A 17,146-nucleotide genomic window follows, 5' to 3' on the forward strand; every position below is an offset into this window, starting at 1 on the left:
GCATGCATGGGACACGTGGAGGATGGATATGAAAGGCTAGTTGATGTCGTACACTTGTCAACAATTCGAAAGACCCTCTACATACACTATATAAGGCACCTTGCCCTCCCTTTAAGGGGGGCATCATCTGAGAACTATAGGCACCCTGGTCTTGTGATCTTTGTATTTGGGCCGTCAGTCTGGGCTTATACTTTCGGGCCGGACTTTATACGTACTATTTTGGACTTAGCATCTCGGGTAATAAAACTACTATTTTTTTACCCTCCGTTCTATACTTGTATACCCGGTATTATTTTGGGCCTAACGTCCCAGATAATAAAGTTACTATTTTCTTATCCTTCGTCCTGTACCTATATACCCGGTACTATTTTGGGCCTAGCGCCCTGGGTAATAAAGCTACTATTTTCTTACCACTATAAGAAAAATGCACATAGACAACGGTTAATAACCGTTGTCGTAGGGGTAAAATTTCTGTTGTTGAAGCCGGTGTTGTTGTAAGTCACGCGCATAGACAACAGTTTTTAACCGTTGTCTTTTCTAGAAACAACAATAGTTTTTCAACCGTTGTCTATTAAGTGTTGTTGAAACTGGTGTTGTTGTAAGTCACGCACATAGACAACAGTTTTAAACCGTTGTCTTTTCTAGAAACGACAACGGTTTTTTAACTGTTGTCTATTAAGTGTTGTTAAAAGTCACTCATATAGACAACGGTTAAAAACCGTTGTCTTTTCTCGAAACGACAACGATTTTCTAACCGTTGTCTATTAAGTGTTGTTGAAACCGGTGTTGTTAAAAGTCACTCACATACAACGGTTTTCTAACCGTTGTCTATTAAGTGTTGTTGAAACCGGTGTTGTTAAAAGGCACGCACATAGACAACGGTTTTTAACCGTTGTCTTTTCTATAAACGACAACGATTTTTAAACCGTTGTCTATTAAGTGTTGTTGAAACCGGTGTTGTTAAAAGTCACGTACATAGACAACAGTTTTAAACCGTTGTCGTTTCATTCAAAGACAACGGTTTTTGACCCGTTGTCTATTCAATGTTGTTGAAACCGGTGTTGTTAAAAGTGATGCACATAGACAACGGTTTTTAACTATTGTCTTTTCTTTAAAAGACAACAGTTATAAACTATTGTCTATTGTGTGTTGTTGAAATCGCTGTTGTTAAAAGTCATGCCCATAAACTGTTGTTTATTGTAAAATAGACAACGGTTTTTAACCTGCTTAAATTTTAATCATATAAAAAAAATCAATTTATCCATTCACTATGGCCAAGTGTAGTTACATAATTTTGCACAAGCTAAGGTTCAAAATAACAAGTCTACTTCCATGACCAATTCTAATCGAATCATATATCATCCAAGTCATAATACTACAAAAAACAATTCCACGAACCATGTCTAAATAGTGTATATTGTTACACAAAACCAAAATGGCAAAATATCAAATGTCTACACATATGAGCAAGAATTAAATGTAGTGCAGCTGAATGACTAATTGCAATATACTCTATCAATCACAAGAGGCATCTGATGAAGTTGCAAAGGTCCACAAAATCATTCACAGTGTCCAGAACAGAAAACACTCATCCTCTGTTGGCAAATGATATGAAATTGTAGCATCTGAAATGCAAAGAGAAATAATTAAGACATGTAAGATATGCTAATTACCGGATCACCAATTTCCATGGATCTATGTGACAGAAAAGCTGACACATCGTACCTAGAAAGTAAGGACATTGCATCAGTAAATAAGAACCATAATTAATAAACCACCAAGTCACATACAAAACTAAAATAAAAATCTAAGAGTTAATTATTAAAAACACTCACCATGCACCATCCCTAGCAGATTTTGCTTCAAACTCCATCTGGGAGCTATCTAAACCATTCTTACCTGCACTTACTGATGATAAAATGCAAAATTTTGTAAAGAGTTGAAAGAATTACTATAGAAGATAAAATAAGAGGAAGACAAATATAATCATGTAAAATAAGAATTACAATCATTAAAAATAATCATGTAATATGTCGTTAATGTCAATTGCACTATTACAATATTAAAAATTTCGCAACACCCTCAAAGAGGTAGCAACAAGTACCCTCAGAGTTTCTGTACTAGTTGGAGTAGCTGCTTCCCTTACAATGGGGAAGCAGTATCAAAAATCCTTAGAAGTGATACCTCACATTCTATCCTCACTCTTCAATGTTCTGTCTACTTTTTGAGCAATACAAAAACCTATAAAAAGGGGGGACCTAACTGACACCAAAATGTCTTGATATAATGATATCCACTAGACTAGGGTGCCTGTAGGCCGGATATATTCATGGTTTTATAGGGACCGGGTCCACCATAAACCGAGAGATATAGATATAGAACAGGGTAAGAAAATATTAGCTTTATTACCCGGGTCGCTAAACCCAAAATAATACCGGGTATATAGGTACAGAACGCAAGATTCATAGATTTTTATACTGTAGATTCATAAATTCTATACTGTAGATTTATAAAATCTTTACTCTAGATTCATAATTTCTAAATCGTAGATTCATAATTTAAATACAATAGATTCATAATTTAAATACAGTAGATTCATAATTTATATACAGTAGATTCATAATTTGAACATAAAGTTCTGTAATTGTGAATATAGAGTTCAAACATACCGCCCTTAACCCCTCCACACCATACCGCACCATTCTGAACACCACACCGCACCGCACAGGGTCGTTCTATGGCATGTAATTTAATGAATTGAAAATAAAACTTTAATGAATTGACATTGAAATTTTGGTGGATAATTTTATATTTAAATATGAACGAAAATAGAACTATTAAATTAACTTTTGAATTGTATTATTTCTTTGTTAAATTTTTATGCATAATATTTGGACAAAAAAATTTAATTATATTTTTATTTTTGTTTTAGATCTTCTAAACATCTATTTTCATCTCGTAACAAAAACAATGAAGGTCCAAATTATAGGTAAAAGATAAGGTGTAACACTTTAGTAAACAAGAGTTGGTGTGGCTTGGTGGGTTTAGCTTGGTTTGTTATGTTAGAGGTTATGGGTTTTATCCTTAACCTATATTTTATACAATCATTGTCTTGGTTCTCATAGACAGCACAGAACCAAACTAGTTATATCTTAGATGTTGCGCTTGAATACATAAGTGTTGGTGTAGCTTGGTGGGTTTAGTTTAGTTTTTTATGTTAGAAGTCTCGAGTTCTATTTTTACTAAAGGCATCCTTAACCTTCTATAAAATTGTTGCCTTGGTTTTCACAGACAACACAGAAACAACCCAGTTATATACCAGATGTTGCACATTGGTACAAAAGAGTTTGTGTTGCTTAGTTGGTTAAACCTTAATTGCTATGTTTGAGGTTATAGGTTTGACTCTTGTTGTTAACATCCTTGTTTATACTTTATACAACTGTTGTCTTTTATAAAATAATGATGCGCAAAGACAACGGTTTTATAAAATCGTTGTCTTAAACAAATAAAGAACGCGCAACGACAACGGTTATATAAAACTGTTGTCGTTGTAGTGTTGTGTATTCAAGTGCTATTAAAGACAACACATAAATCACAACGGTTAAATAAAATCGTTGTCTTTTTATAAAATAATAATGCGCAAAGACAACGGTTTTAAAAAACCGTTGTCTTTGTAGTGTTGTGTATTCTAGTGCGCTTAAAGACAACACATCAACGATAACGGTTAAATAAAACCGTTGTCTTTTTAAAAAAAAAAAGAGCGCACAAAGACAACGATTTTAAACAACCGTTGTGTTTCTAGTGTTGTGTATTCTAGTGCGCTTACAACACACCAACGACAACGGTTAAAAAAACCGTTGTCTTTTAAAAAAAAAAATGCACATAGACAACGGTTTTAAAAAATCGTTGTCATTGTGGTGTTGTCTTTTCACAAAATGCACAAAGACAACACACTTTTAACAACGGTTAAGTAAAAATCGTTGTCTTTGACAAAAGTGTTGCATCAAAGACAACGATTTTGGACCAAACTGTTGTCTTTTATACAAAAGACAACACTTTTCTTAAAAACTGTTGTCTTTCTAGTGTTGTCTATGTGCATTTTTTTTGTAGTGTTTGGTTTTGCATGAAGTTCTTAGTCTTTGTATTGGGAAGAAGGCAGAGAAGGAGAATGTGCTTGTTGGAGAGTATTTGGGGCTAAGGTCTAGATTTAAGAGGGAATTTCTGCAGCATCCTGGAATCTTTTATGTTTCAAGTAAGACTGGCACACATACTGTGGTCTTGAAAGAGGCATATAAGAGAGGTGTTTTGCTTGGTAAGTGTTCTATGATGGAAATGAGGTTGAAATATATTCGCTTAATCAATAAGGTGACTGAGGATGAAAAAACTAGTCATGATAAGAAGGAAAAGAAGTCAGAGAAGTTCGATTGCGAGGATGAGAATGGGGAAGAAGATGATGAAGATGGAGATCTTAATAGTGACTATGATGACCGTGGCATGAGGGTAGAAGAGGAGAGCAAAAGGTATAAACTTTTGGCATATAAAGATGTGTTATATTACCATATTTCTCAAGGGAGTGCTCCTTAGATATGCATTCTGCAGTACAAAGACAAAATAAAATAAAATAAAATAAAAACAATTTACCAATAATGTGTTAGTGTATAAAGTTCTTAGCAATCTAGTTAGCAATCTGAAAATTATTACAAGTATTTATTATCTACTACTATATGCCCAAGACAATAATCACATTTTAACAACTAATCAGTTAATCAACAACAATAACAATTAACAAGTAACTAATTACTAAATTATGAATTTGAAGTAACTAATTAGTAAATTTTGAACCCATCATCCATCTACAGTAATCATCCATCAACACTAATTCAATTAAAACAAAGCAAAATATATGAATAAAGCAAAGCATGTTAATCACACCCACCACACTAATCATCCAACCAACCTAGTTAATTATAGTATGTATATATAAGAAGTACAGTAAGCCAATTAGTCATCCCCTTTCATTAATTAGAAGATGTACGCATATGTATATAAGCAAATTAACCAAGCAATCGACATTTGAAAAAAATTATAGAACGATGAACCACATGTATATATGTACACTTTTGAAATACGATGTTCAGGGATTTAGATATACGCCTTTAAAATTACAATTTCATTTGAACACAATAATATTCACCAATTCTTCAAGAAATCAATAATAATTTTTCAAATACTGTGAGCACCACACTACAAGAAAAACCACGAATCAAGATGGAAACTAATTACTAAAAATTACTAAATTTTGAATCTGAATTAACTAATTACTAAGTTTTAATTGAGTCAACAACAATAACAAGCAACAAGTAACTAATTACGAAAAAAATTGTTTAATGAATTAGTGTTTGCCTAATTACCTGAAGCAATGGAGCTAGAACAATAGAGCTATAGCCGAACGGAGAAGGGAGAACTGGAGAAGCTACTGCCTTCTGCCGGAGTTGCCGAGTACGGAGACCGGAATAGAGAGAAGGCAGAACTACCAAAGGGAGACCTTAGACCTTGGCGGCTGCCAGCTGGGGCGCTGGGCTCACATTGGTCAGCTGGTTGAACTTCACAAATAGGAATTGGCATATCGTAGACGCAGCGACAGTGTTGCAGACAAAGAAGTGTGAATTAGAGATTTTAGGACAATTAGGGGAAATGGGGAATACGTGGGTCGTGGGAATTAGGGGTGTAAACGAGCCGAGCCGAGGCCGAGCCTGGGTAGGCTCATGCTCGTGTTCGTTAATGATAGCACTGCTCGAGCTCAAGCTCGAGTTCGTGAACTGATGCTCGAGCTCGAGCTCGGCAATTGTCGAGCTGATCGAGCTCGAGCTCAAGCAGCTCGATTGTTCGAGCACGAGCTCGAGTTTAGGCTCGAATTTGAGCTCAATTTTGATCTCGAATTTGACCTGTTTGATTTAAAATTTAAACTACTTTATTTTATATATGACTTTTATCCATACATAATTATTAAAGTATTTTAATTTCCCTCCCCTAATTATTATTTTCATATACTAAATATAATATAATTATATTATATATTATATATTATATATTATATTATAAGGCGAGCGGCTCATCGAGCCGCGAGCCTACAATACCTAAGCTCGGCTCGTGCTCGTTTAATTTACGAGCTGCTCGAGCTCGAGCCGAGCTCGATTTTGACCGAGTTCGAGCCTAGCGTTGACCGAACAGCTCACGAGTGACTTGCGAGCGGCTCGGCTCATTTACACTCCTAGTGGGAATTGGGATAACAGATTAACAGATATGGAGTATTACTTAATAATTTTTTTGAAGGAAGATATTACTTACGGAGTAATACTTATGTTTTAGTTTTTTTTTTTTTTAAATAAATAAATATCTAATCTAAAAACATAATAAGTCTAAATCGAAGTTATATCCCTTATTTATGTCTATATTTTTAATACTAACCATTTTGCACATTATGCTTTTAGAGTTGTACTATATAATTTTTTGGACAAAAATATCCTTACCGTTATAACTTCCGTTATCTTTCCATTACTTTTACCATGCACATGCATCCACCATATCTTTTCTTATATTTTTTTAATGATAAAAATATTTGTAAGACATTATGTATTCATTATATATTGGATTAATATAATAAATAAACTTTATTTCACTAGATTTAATTAGTAAACATGTATTAGTTATTTTTAAAATTATAAATATTAGCCATATGTTTTTGTGCATCGCGCATAGAAAAGACTAGTAAATATATATATATATATATATGCCAACCTTGTGGTCTAGTGACACCAAGTTGTTCTCTTATATGGGAAGTTGTAAGTTCGAAGCTCAATGGGGGCGGTATTGACTCTTTGTTTTTCAGTAGGGGCGTCGGTATTGACTCTATGTGCTTCAATAAATTTAGTGGGGGCGGTATTGACCCTTTGTACTTCAGTAGGTTGAGAAAATAGTTATGAATATATACTGGATTGTAATAGAGTCAATAGTACTATATATATATATATATATATATATATATATATATATATATATATATATATATAGACACACACATTAAAATACGTAAATTATAAAAATTACGTCGTTTTGGATTAATGATTACAATGAATATCTTCTAAATAATTGAGTAAATTAATTGCTCTATATAATTAATTTTCACATTTGTGTATGAATACAATTTTTTATATTTAAATATTCACACAAACTTTAATTTTTTTTTTTGAAAAGTGTATACGATTCGGTGAAAATTTGTTAAACGATCAAATCAATAAATCCAGTTAATAAATTTTTAAATAAGATATTTCAATTCGGTTATTGGTTAACGATTTTTTAAAAATTTTAGTTATTGATAGTTTGGTTATAAAGTATTTGCTAACTAAATTAACACACACACAGACACACACACACACACACACACACAAACACACACACACACACACACACACACACACACACACACACACACACACACACACACACATATATATATATATATATATATATATATATATATATGTATATATCCAACACGAAAGTTAAAATAGGTTAATGTTTAGTACAATTTTAAATATAAAATAAAAAAGATTATTTTCGATATAATAAAAATGAGTTTTAAATTTCTAGTAAAAGTAATAGTAAAGATGAATATTTTTATAGATAATAATAATCGGTAATAAAAATGATGTAACAAATTTTTATGTTAAAATAAATTAAATTTAGAATTCAATATTAATTAAAAAGTAAAAACTTAATTTATTTTTTGTTAAATGTAAAATTTATTATATTATAATAAGTGTACTAATATTGTGAAATACTCTTTCTGTCCCTAATTTTAGAACAAATCAACAGGGTAAATTGAAAAATGTAAAATGATAGTTAAGTTCAATTTTAGAAAGAATACACTATTCCAGAACTAACGAAAAAAGGAAAGTAAAATAAGTAAAATAGGATGGATGGAGTAGTGATTAAAAAAGTTATGCAATTTAGTTATAGCATATGAATTCATATGTAAATTCAATTTTATATTAAATTTTGAAAATTTTTCACTTGTAATACCAAACCTAGGGAAAAATTCGACCATTAAAAAGTTATAAATTATACTTAAAAAATTAACTATTCTACCAACGAAAAGAACGACAGTCGCACGTTCCGTCCCCATACTAAAATGTGAAATCTATATTTGTGCCAAACATTGCAACATAATTAATTTTCGTTGCTGATTCTATCGTCGTAACGCGCTGGACATGTGGGGCATCGCAGTTTCTGTAGCCAATGTGTTAACATTTTGGCGACGGAATTAATCTGTCGTCTCATTCAGTAGCAAAAATAAACATTACTTAAAAAATTAAATATTTTAGCGACGAAAAGAACGATCGTCGTAAGCTCCGTCGTCAACCTCAAACGTCAAATCTATCTTTGCGCCAAACATCGCAATAGAATGAATTTTCGCTGCTGATACCATCGCCGTTGCGTGACGGACAAGTGGGTCGTCGCTTTTTCTATCGCTAATGTGTTAACATATTGGCAACGGAATCAATTCTGTCGTCTCACTTCGTAGCAAAAATAAAATTTACTTAAAAATTAAATATTTTAATTTACTAACGGAAAGAACGATCGCCGCAACTTTCGTCGCCCAACCTCAAACGTCAAATCTATCTTTGCATCAAACATAATTAATTTTTGTTGTCGATTCCATTGCCATAGCGCGACAGACATGTAGGGTGTCACATTTTCTGTCGCCAACGTGTCAATATATTGCGACGAAATTGACTATGTCGTTCCATTCTGTAGAAAAAATAAACTTTACTTCAAAATTTAAATATTTTCGCAACGGAAAAAATACTCGTCGCAATTTCCGTCGTCAACCTCTGTCGTCAATTCCTTGGTGCAAAGATTAAGTGGGAATATTTTCCACTTTGCGCCAAATATCGCAACGGAATAAATTCTCGTCGCTAATTCTGTCACAAACCGCAACGGAACCATCAACTGTTGCCTTTTCTGTCACCGTCGTGGTGACAAAACTTAATTCTGTCGCAAAAGCCGTCACCAAAATGTGGGCGCCAAAATTTCCTGGGGTTTTTTCTCACTTTGCGCCAAAAATCGTTACGGAATTGATTTCCGTTACCATTTCCGACGCAAAATCATGAGAGAACATGTTCCGTTGCAAAAACCATTGCGAATCGACAATGTATTACGCTCTGTCGTGATGTTTCTGTCGCGATTCGTAATTTTTCTTGTAGTGACTATAAACATACTCATATGCCATCTCGTGCAACATTATACTCATACTCATATGCAATCTCGTGCAATACTATGTATATATGCAATCTCGTGCAATACTATAAATATACTCATATGCAATCTCGTGCAATAATATACTCATACTCATATGCAATCTCATGCAATACTATATACATACTAATATGCAATCTCATGTCATACTATAATCATACTCTTATGCAATCTCGTGCAATGTTATGTATATAAATACTCATACACTCTTTATAAAACAAAGTACTTTCTGTGGAGGTCTCTTTCTTACTTTCTTGAGTCTCTCTTGACTCTCTTTCTTTCTCTTGAGTCTCTCTTGACTCTCTTTCTTTCTCTTGAGTCTCTTTTGACTCTCTTTCTTGAGTCTCTTTTGACTCTCTTTCTTTCTCTATACTCGTAGGCAGCTTAGGGTTTCACCGATACGTGAATTACCCCATCGGGAATGGCATAAATCCGACCCAATATCTCCTACCGTCTACGGAACCAATCTCGTGGTTCAAACTCTATGGAATCAGGTATCGAACAATTAGTGTGCACACCCTCTCACCAGGATTCCAAGCCTGGCGGGAAGTTTCCAACCTCGTAATGTGGGAATACGCCGCGTTACATATACTGGGACTGCAATGTCCATAAATATCTCCCGAGAGGACATAGTCCAAACGGTATCCTCCAAAACCTCACCGATATAGTTAATACATTAATATATCTCTCATGCATCAATCTCATGCATGCAACAACTCTACTACTTCTCAATGCATCAAAGAATGATATACCACGTGCTTATGGTTTTTGAAAGTATTATTGGGCTCACGTTGGCCCGTTATGCATTTTTGAAATATGACACATGTGAAATGTCAAAATGCTCTATAACATGCTTCTAAACCATGTATAAAATAACATGAAACATTTAAGAATATAACGTCATGCTCGGTTTGCAACATAGCAAATTCTATACATTCTTGAATATATCCAAGACATCCAACAAGGGATGTTCTCCATGGATTCTTTCTCCAAGTCATTTTCTGGACATTGGTCCAAACTGAATTTATCCCCTTTAGCTATGGGAGCAACGTTTGGTGAACAATTTTGCATATGAAATCTCTCTAAAACTTTGTTTATATAGGTTTGTTGAGATAAACCCAGTATACCTTGGGACCTCTCTATGAATTTTAATGCCAATCACATAAGAGGCATCACCCATATCTTTCATATCAAAGTTCTTAGAGCAGCAAAGTTTTTAAAATTAATGGACCAGCAAAGTTTTTAAAATTAATATGGAGCAACAGAGTTTTTGGAAATTAAAATCCAAGAGCAGCATAATATTTTTAAGAGCAAAGTTCTTGAGTAAAGTTTCTAAGGAGCAAAGTTTTCAAGCAAGGTTTCCAGCAGCAATGTTGAAGCGACATCTCATGATCATAACTCTACTATATTCAAATTTCTATACAAGCAAGAATGATACATGTCAATTATGAAAAGCTTTTAAAAGTCAATAAAGAATGATTAAAGCTTTTAAAAGCGAGGAGAAAATTTCAATATGTCAAATCAAGTTACTGCAACAACCGAAATTAAAGATCAAATTTTCAACACATCAGATTAGGCTACGGTAACCCCAAGAATTCAAAATATAAAAGGGCTTGAAGATAGAAAGAAAGATCAACGAAAAAAAAAAAAAAAGACGGCACAAATACGAAAGAGCAAAATCTTCAAGTTTTGATACATTCATTCTTCATAGAAATGTCTAGTAGAAAAGAGACTAACCTTCTAAAAGTCTATAAGAGTTGGAGTTTGAGAAAAAATTATTTTTCTTGTATCTCTAAGTGTAGATAGAGGCGAGTAACAAGGGAGTTTTGAAATCTTGAAATAAGTGATGGCTTTTGCAGTCAAAGCACTTTATCTGTGAAGATAGGTGATTGTACTAGCTTTGTGTTCAAACAACTCTGGAGATTGGAGTAAAAACACTGTATCTTGTATCTGGGTGATTGATATAGTGAATTCCACATGGATATAGGAGTGGAATGGAGTGGAAGGATTACATACACTTTCGAACTACTATAAAATTCTTGCTCTGGCATGTTATGCATGCTTTTAATATTCACAATCATCTAAGTTCCTAATCGCAATATTTACATACATTTTATATTAAGCATTGCATATTCTTCATACAGGCTTTCTAATAATTAAATCTGAAATTGTTTAAAAAGTGTATTCACCACTTTTCACCATCCAATAGAAACTAACAGAGAGGTTGAATTCTTTTCTTCCAGCAGAGGTGATCAACCACATTAGGGCGACACCGATTTCCGAAACGCACTTGCCAGAGGATGCACTAAGCTGGTCACATGCGGGTACGCGGGGAATCTCATCTTCAGTGGTCGGCTATGGAGCCAAGAAGAATGCATGCAGAGGATGCTGACCAGCTTTAATTTTTAGAGAGGAAAGTGGGAAAGTGAGAGTTGAGATGATATCTAAACTTTTAACATTAATAGCACGTCACACACGTACAGCTTATGATATCTAAAACCTTAACATCAAAATGGAAAGAAAACACCAACCACTATCCATGTTGCTACCTCTATTTCCACCTAGTTAGGTTGTCATTTATATCTTCCGACCTATACTATCACTCCTTCACTCCACATCTAAAGTAGACCTCTTCTCCGGCAGTTGCATGCTCCGAATGTCCTCTCGGGGTAGACTTGGCTCGTTGCCGTTTGGTGACCCATCGACGGCAGCGAGTGCGAGAAGGTGGGTGCGTTCCTTGTTTTTTCGGATGACTAGGTATGCGATGCTTCCCAAGTAGACCAACAATCCCGTGAACCCCAAGATTCCACACAACACCTTGCCCACCATCTTCAAATCACTGTTCTTGAGGGAAGTAACTAACTTCTCTGCAAGGTAATAGATGTTGATTCCCATGATCAATGACCCGATTATCCAAGTGATCGCAGAAATCTGCAAGGAGACATTGGACAAGATGCGAGAAGTGGTGTAAAGGTTCAACTTTAAGTGTATGTATGGTTCAAATAGTGCAGATCGAACACAACAACAGTCTTACTATTTTTGAGTTGGCGTGTACACCCATCTTGGTTTTGCTGCTCGTGAATTTGAGCAACGGAATGAGAGCAAAGGGGAGTTCAAATGATAAGATCATCTGTGCAATACAAGAACAGAATTTGGTTACCGTGGGAGCTTGATCGAAGAACTGATAACATATCTACAAACATATCATTATATTGCCTCAAACATGTAAAACACACCTGCATAAAATCGTTATTTTCAATAGATATCGTGTCATATAGGTAATTGCAGAGCCTGGATCGCTCAAAACATATTAAGAACTCGTCGTTGTAAAATGCTCACGGTGAGTTAACAAAAAACAAGTACCTCGAGCTAGCAGCATTCTAAAACATCAATCTGATCACCTATTATGCACACTATACAGAGTGAATGTCATCTTACCGATGCAATAATGATTAAATTTCCAGCCCCAGCAGAGCCACCGATAATTGAAACAATTAGACTTGGAACGATGGCTAAGCCCCGAGTAAGCATGTTCCTAATCCAAGGCTTCAACCTTAAATCAAGAAAACCCTAAAACAGAGGAAACAAAAAAGGTTAAACCCAGTGTTTCAGTAAAACGTAATTAGCCCAAATGACGAATAAAAGTGGAAAGTAACCAAATTGCCTGCATAACGTATTGCCCAGCGTAAGTCCCCGTTATGGTAGAACTCTGTCCTGATGCTAGCAACGCAATCGCAAAGAGCTTGGAACTCCAATTGCCTAGAACGTTCTGTACAATATGAACTAACAATCAATACCGTAAAAGAGCCGATAAATGTTGCATTATCTGTGAAAGTGAATGCTAAGTTGATTGTATGGCACATACTTTCAGTAAAAATGAGGCTTTGTTCAGGTCCAAATCTGAGCAGCTCTCCTGATACTCCTCGCTCAAATTTGGGGAATTGCAAACTGCACCACTCACCGATATAACGCACACGTTAATGATAAAGGCCACTATTAAAGCTATGCCACTCTCGATCAGGTAAAATGTGCACGCCTCCTGCAAATAACTCTGATGGTCAACTATCAAGCATAATTGTTTCCAAATAGTTTCAGAAATCAACATCTTTGAGCACGACTAAAGTTCATATCATTATGCACATAAGCTGGTCTTAATAAGGTTCGTAATTTTCTGATGGGACCAATAAAATTTCATGTGCAATATTTTCGAAGAAATAACATACTTTGATACCATTTAAAGATCTTGGAATTTTCCTAGAAAGCACCAAAGCTGAATGGAGGAAAAGATTGTGCCTAAAACAATTGCAAAATATTAAGATGTCAATCATGACATAACTCGACTGCAAAAACTAAAGATTAGCAAATACACTTACGGCATAACCATTGCGCCGAGAAGGGAAATAGCAAGCTTAGTAGCCCCAGTTCCCTTGAGTTTAGGCACAAAAAGGCCTTCAAGAACTTCAGAGGAGTTTGGCTTTGCGTACCCAAGCTCCACGCAAAAGCATCCAACAATAGTGAATACTAAGAAAGCAATGAATATCTCGAGTTTCCTCACCTGCAAGCCAATAGGTCACTATCTAAATCCAATTATAAACAGTAAATAATGTTGCATTCGCAGTTTTCAAAAAATCAATTATTTTTTTCACTTATCAAAGGATGTGCAATACCCCATATTGTTGTAATAATAATAGAACCAATGTACTGCATCCCGTAATAAGTACACCACACCACAGTGGTACTTTAAAGAGCATGTTCAAAGCAAAAGCTGTTCCAATCACTGCAGAAGAAACGGAGTAAAACTTAAAAAAGTCAAATATTACAAAAGCCGATGTTGAAGCTCAAAATGCGACATTGTGACATAGTGAATGGAATGATCATAAGTACATTAATTACAATAACAATTATTATCAGAAAATAATACTAGAAAGAGTTTTGCCCCACACACACTCCAAAGGGAAACCATACAGACATGTTCTGTTTATGTGAGATTAGCTCATTCTAACCTTCAGGAATGTCACACGCAACGATAGCAACTTCCGCAAGAACCCATAAGATGAAATTTGGCACCCTGGAGTATTCCTTTCTACAATGCTCCGCTAAATGCTTCCCTGTAGTTAAAAAATAACATCCTTAGCCACTAACTCAACATACAGATAAAACAAACCAATTAAGAAAATGCAAAACCTGTGACAACTCCGAGGTTTGCTGCAAGAGATTGGATTAGAAGAGCAGCAAACGAGGCCAATAGTATGATCCATAGTAACTGCAGAAGAAAGAAATGTTTCTGAGAAATACTTCAGATCACACATGTATAGATCAACACAGTTTCTATTTTGCCTATGACAGTCATCGCTTATACGTTATATTATCCAAAGTCAAGAACCAAAGCAATAGAAGATGATGTCCAACAAATTATACATTATATTATCCAAAGTCAAGAACCAAAGCAATAGAAGATGATGTCCAACAAATTATTTTACAGTAAATTGAATCAAAGGTAGCTCATCTCAGTCACACATAAATCATTTCACATCAGAGCTTCTTAAGGCGTATTGATTTCAATATAGGAACTGCAAACATATACGAACCCCATATTTGTACTGAGCTCCAGCCTCCAGATCTGTCTGAACTGCAAGCCAAATCGTAAAATTGAAAAATAGTTAAGAGTCAACATACAGGGAAACCCAGTTTAACAAATCCAATACCCAATTAAAGAGATCGTCTTACAGTTTCCAGGGTCAATATAAGCTATACAAACAAGGAAGCCTGGACCCAAATATGAAAAGAAGTTTTTCCAGCTTTTCTTCTGTCAATACAAGTAAAACCAAGTGTGATCATCATATTAAAACTTACAATAAAACGAGGAAAAGCAATTTATCTTAAGAGAATCAGTTATATACATCAAGAGAAGGAACATCGGGTCTAGACCCACAAAATTAGTAGCTGATCTAAAAGGACATAAACACAGTTCATTTGAATTAGACAGATTCTTTAATTAAAAATGCAATTTTTTGTCAACAAATCTTGTCTCATCCAAGCATAAGCAACAACTCTTCAAATTTATTAAAGATCGGTGAATTGGCGTATCCAATCCTACACAAGTTGATCAGTTGAAATCAATTGTTTGAGATAACAAAATTTTGGCCTACTTTAAAACACATCAACAGGACAACAACCCCACAAGACATCCAGTTCATCAGTCCATAAAAATGCTTTAGTGTAAATATAAAGAACCAAATACCCGAAGCCGCAAAAGAAAGACTAGACAGCAGTCTGAACATTAAAGTTATTTGTGATGTGAGACAAAGCATATAACTATAGAGAAAAGAGTGGTCACTAGAGAAGCAGACAAAAAGATAACTCCCAGAGAGACAAATCATAGTAGCTAAGTAACACTCATTTAACATCATAACTGTTCATTCTTAGTATTTGCTTCCCATAAAATTTAAGGAAAATGATAGAACTGAAACATCAATATTAAATTTGAGTTTCTTAAAATTAAAGCTGTTCTCTCCACCCCACTAATACTCCCACCTTCCGGCCTTCCTCCAATCTAGTATTCTGCTAGTCTCAAAATTTTCCCTACCATAAACCCAAAATCAATATTATCCACACCAAATGGCATAAAGCTTAAATTTTTTTTCAATAAATTATCAAATGGCATAAACCACTTCCTATGTTTTAGGGTATAGACAGACAGACAGGGAGAAAGACTGACATCAGGTACGACAATCTGGTCGTGTTCAATGTTATCAATGAGTGGCTCATTGGAGAGGCTCCGATTGGCGGAGCTGGTCATGAACTGGGACTGTGCCGATTGCAAAGCCGCCATTTTTACAACTCCCCTTTATTCCGAACCTCCGTTTCAATTCAATGCAACTGCGAACAACAGCAAATGAGAAAGAAAATCAGTGAAAACATGGGGCGATCCAGATCCAAGGCAAGACTACAATAGCATATATATAGAAATATCGCTAGAATTTCAAGAAAACCCTGTACCATAAATATATAAATATTAAAACTAGGCCTGCACCAGTATGTCCAGAAGAGAAGAGAAGAGGAGGAGAGGAAATTGGATGGAGTACAAGGAAGAAAGGCAGGCAGTTACGTGTATTTATAGTCAGCAAAGCTGCCTCCGCTCAACAGTAACACCGCACTTTTTGGGGAAGCTTTTTTTGTTGCCACCTCTAAAGCCAATTTATATCTTCACCATAAATACAAAATTATGTATGGCACAATGGATGTCTTTTTTTTTTTTTGTTTTTTTTTTGAATATATGGATGTCTTTAAAAAAATAATAATAATAAAAAAACAAACAAACAAACAAATCAATAACGAAATTGTATTAGATCAATAAGCAGTTTAAGAACAGGATGGTACATCACACCACTCTGAGCAACTAGAGCCAACTTCGACAACCTTAGTCAATGCATGGACAACCTGAATATTTTATATTCATTACATTTATACTTAATTCATTATGAAATCCTTTCAAATGCTATGCATTCATGGATTGTACTTTTATTTTCCAGAGGTTGTACATTAACCTCAAGGTACAACTGAACAAAACACAAACTCACAAATTACAATGGTTAATACATGTTAAAATATACTCAAGAATCTGCAACCTCATTAGGAAGGTCATGTGCAACAGCCTCGATCGATAGCGTGTTGGCATTAATCGAACTCGTGATCATTCAGATATGAAAATCATGTTCTACCTTTTTGAACAAATACTCTTATTCCTTATTCTCTCTGTCCCATTTTATGTGTCTAGTTCGGTTAACATGGCTTAACTAAAGTTATTTTAATTCAATTTTTCATAATA

At 34.7% G+C, this 17,146-nt stretch overlaps 1 protein-coding gene across 1 annotated transcript; it reads right to left on the reverse strand.

Moving 5' to 3' along the window:
* Window positions 1-11,763: 11,763 nt before the first annotated feature.
* Window positions 11,764-16,431, reverse strand: LOC109191850 (metal transporter Nramp6-like). Its single transcript, XM_019342542.1, has 14 exons — window positions 16,318-16,431; window positions 16,037-16,197; window positions 15,046-15,124; window positions 14,907-14,947; window positions 14,503-14,581; window positions 14,322-14,426; window positions 13,986-14,095; window positions 13,692-13,873; window positions 13,542-13,611; window positions 13,184-13,357; window positions 12,983-13,087; window positions 12,757-12,888; window positions 12,353-12,448; window positions 11,764-12,249 (listed from the first exon to the last, which is right to left on the reverse strand). The coding sequence occupies exons 2-14, from the start codon at window positions 16,148-16,150 to the stop codon at window positions 11,926-11,928; spliced, it is 1,611 nt and encodes a 536-aa protein (XP_019198087.1). The 5' UTR covers window positions 16,151-16,197; window positions 16,318-16,431; the 3' UTR covers window positions 11,764-11,925.
* Between the last annotated feature and the right edge of the window lie 715 nt (window positions 16,432-17,146).

The sequence above is a fragment of the Ipomoea nil genome, unplaced genomic scaffold, assembly GCF_001879475.1.
Source record: "Ipomoea nil cultivar Tokyo-kokei standard unplaced genomic scaffold, Asagao_1.1 scaffold0114, whole genome shotgun sequence".
Lineage (NCBI taxonomy): Eukaryota > Viridiplantae > Streptophyta > Magnoliopsida > Solanales > Convolvulaceae > Ipomoea > Ipomoea nil.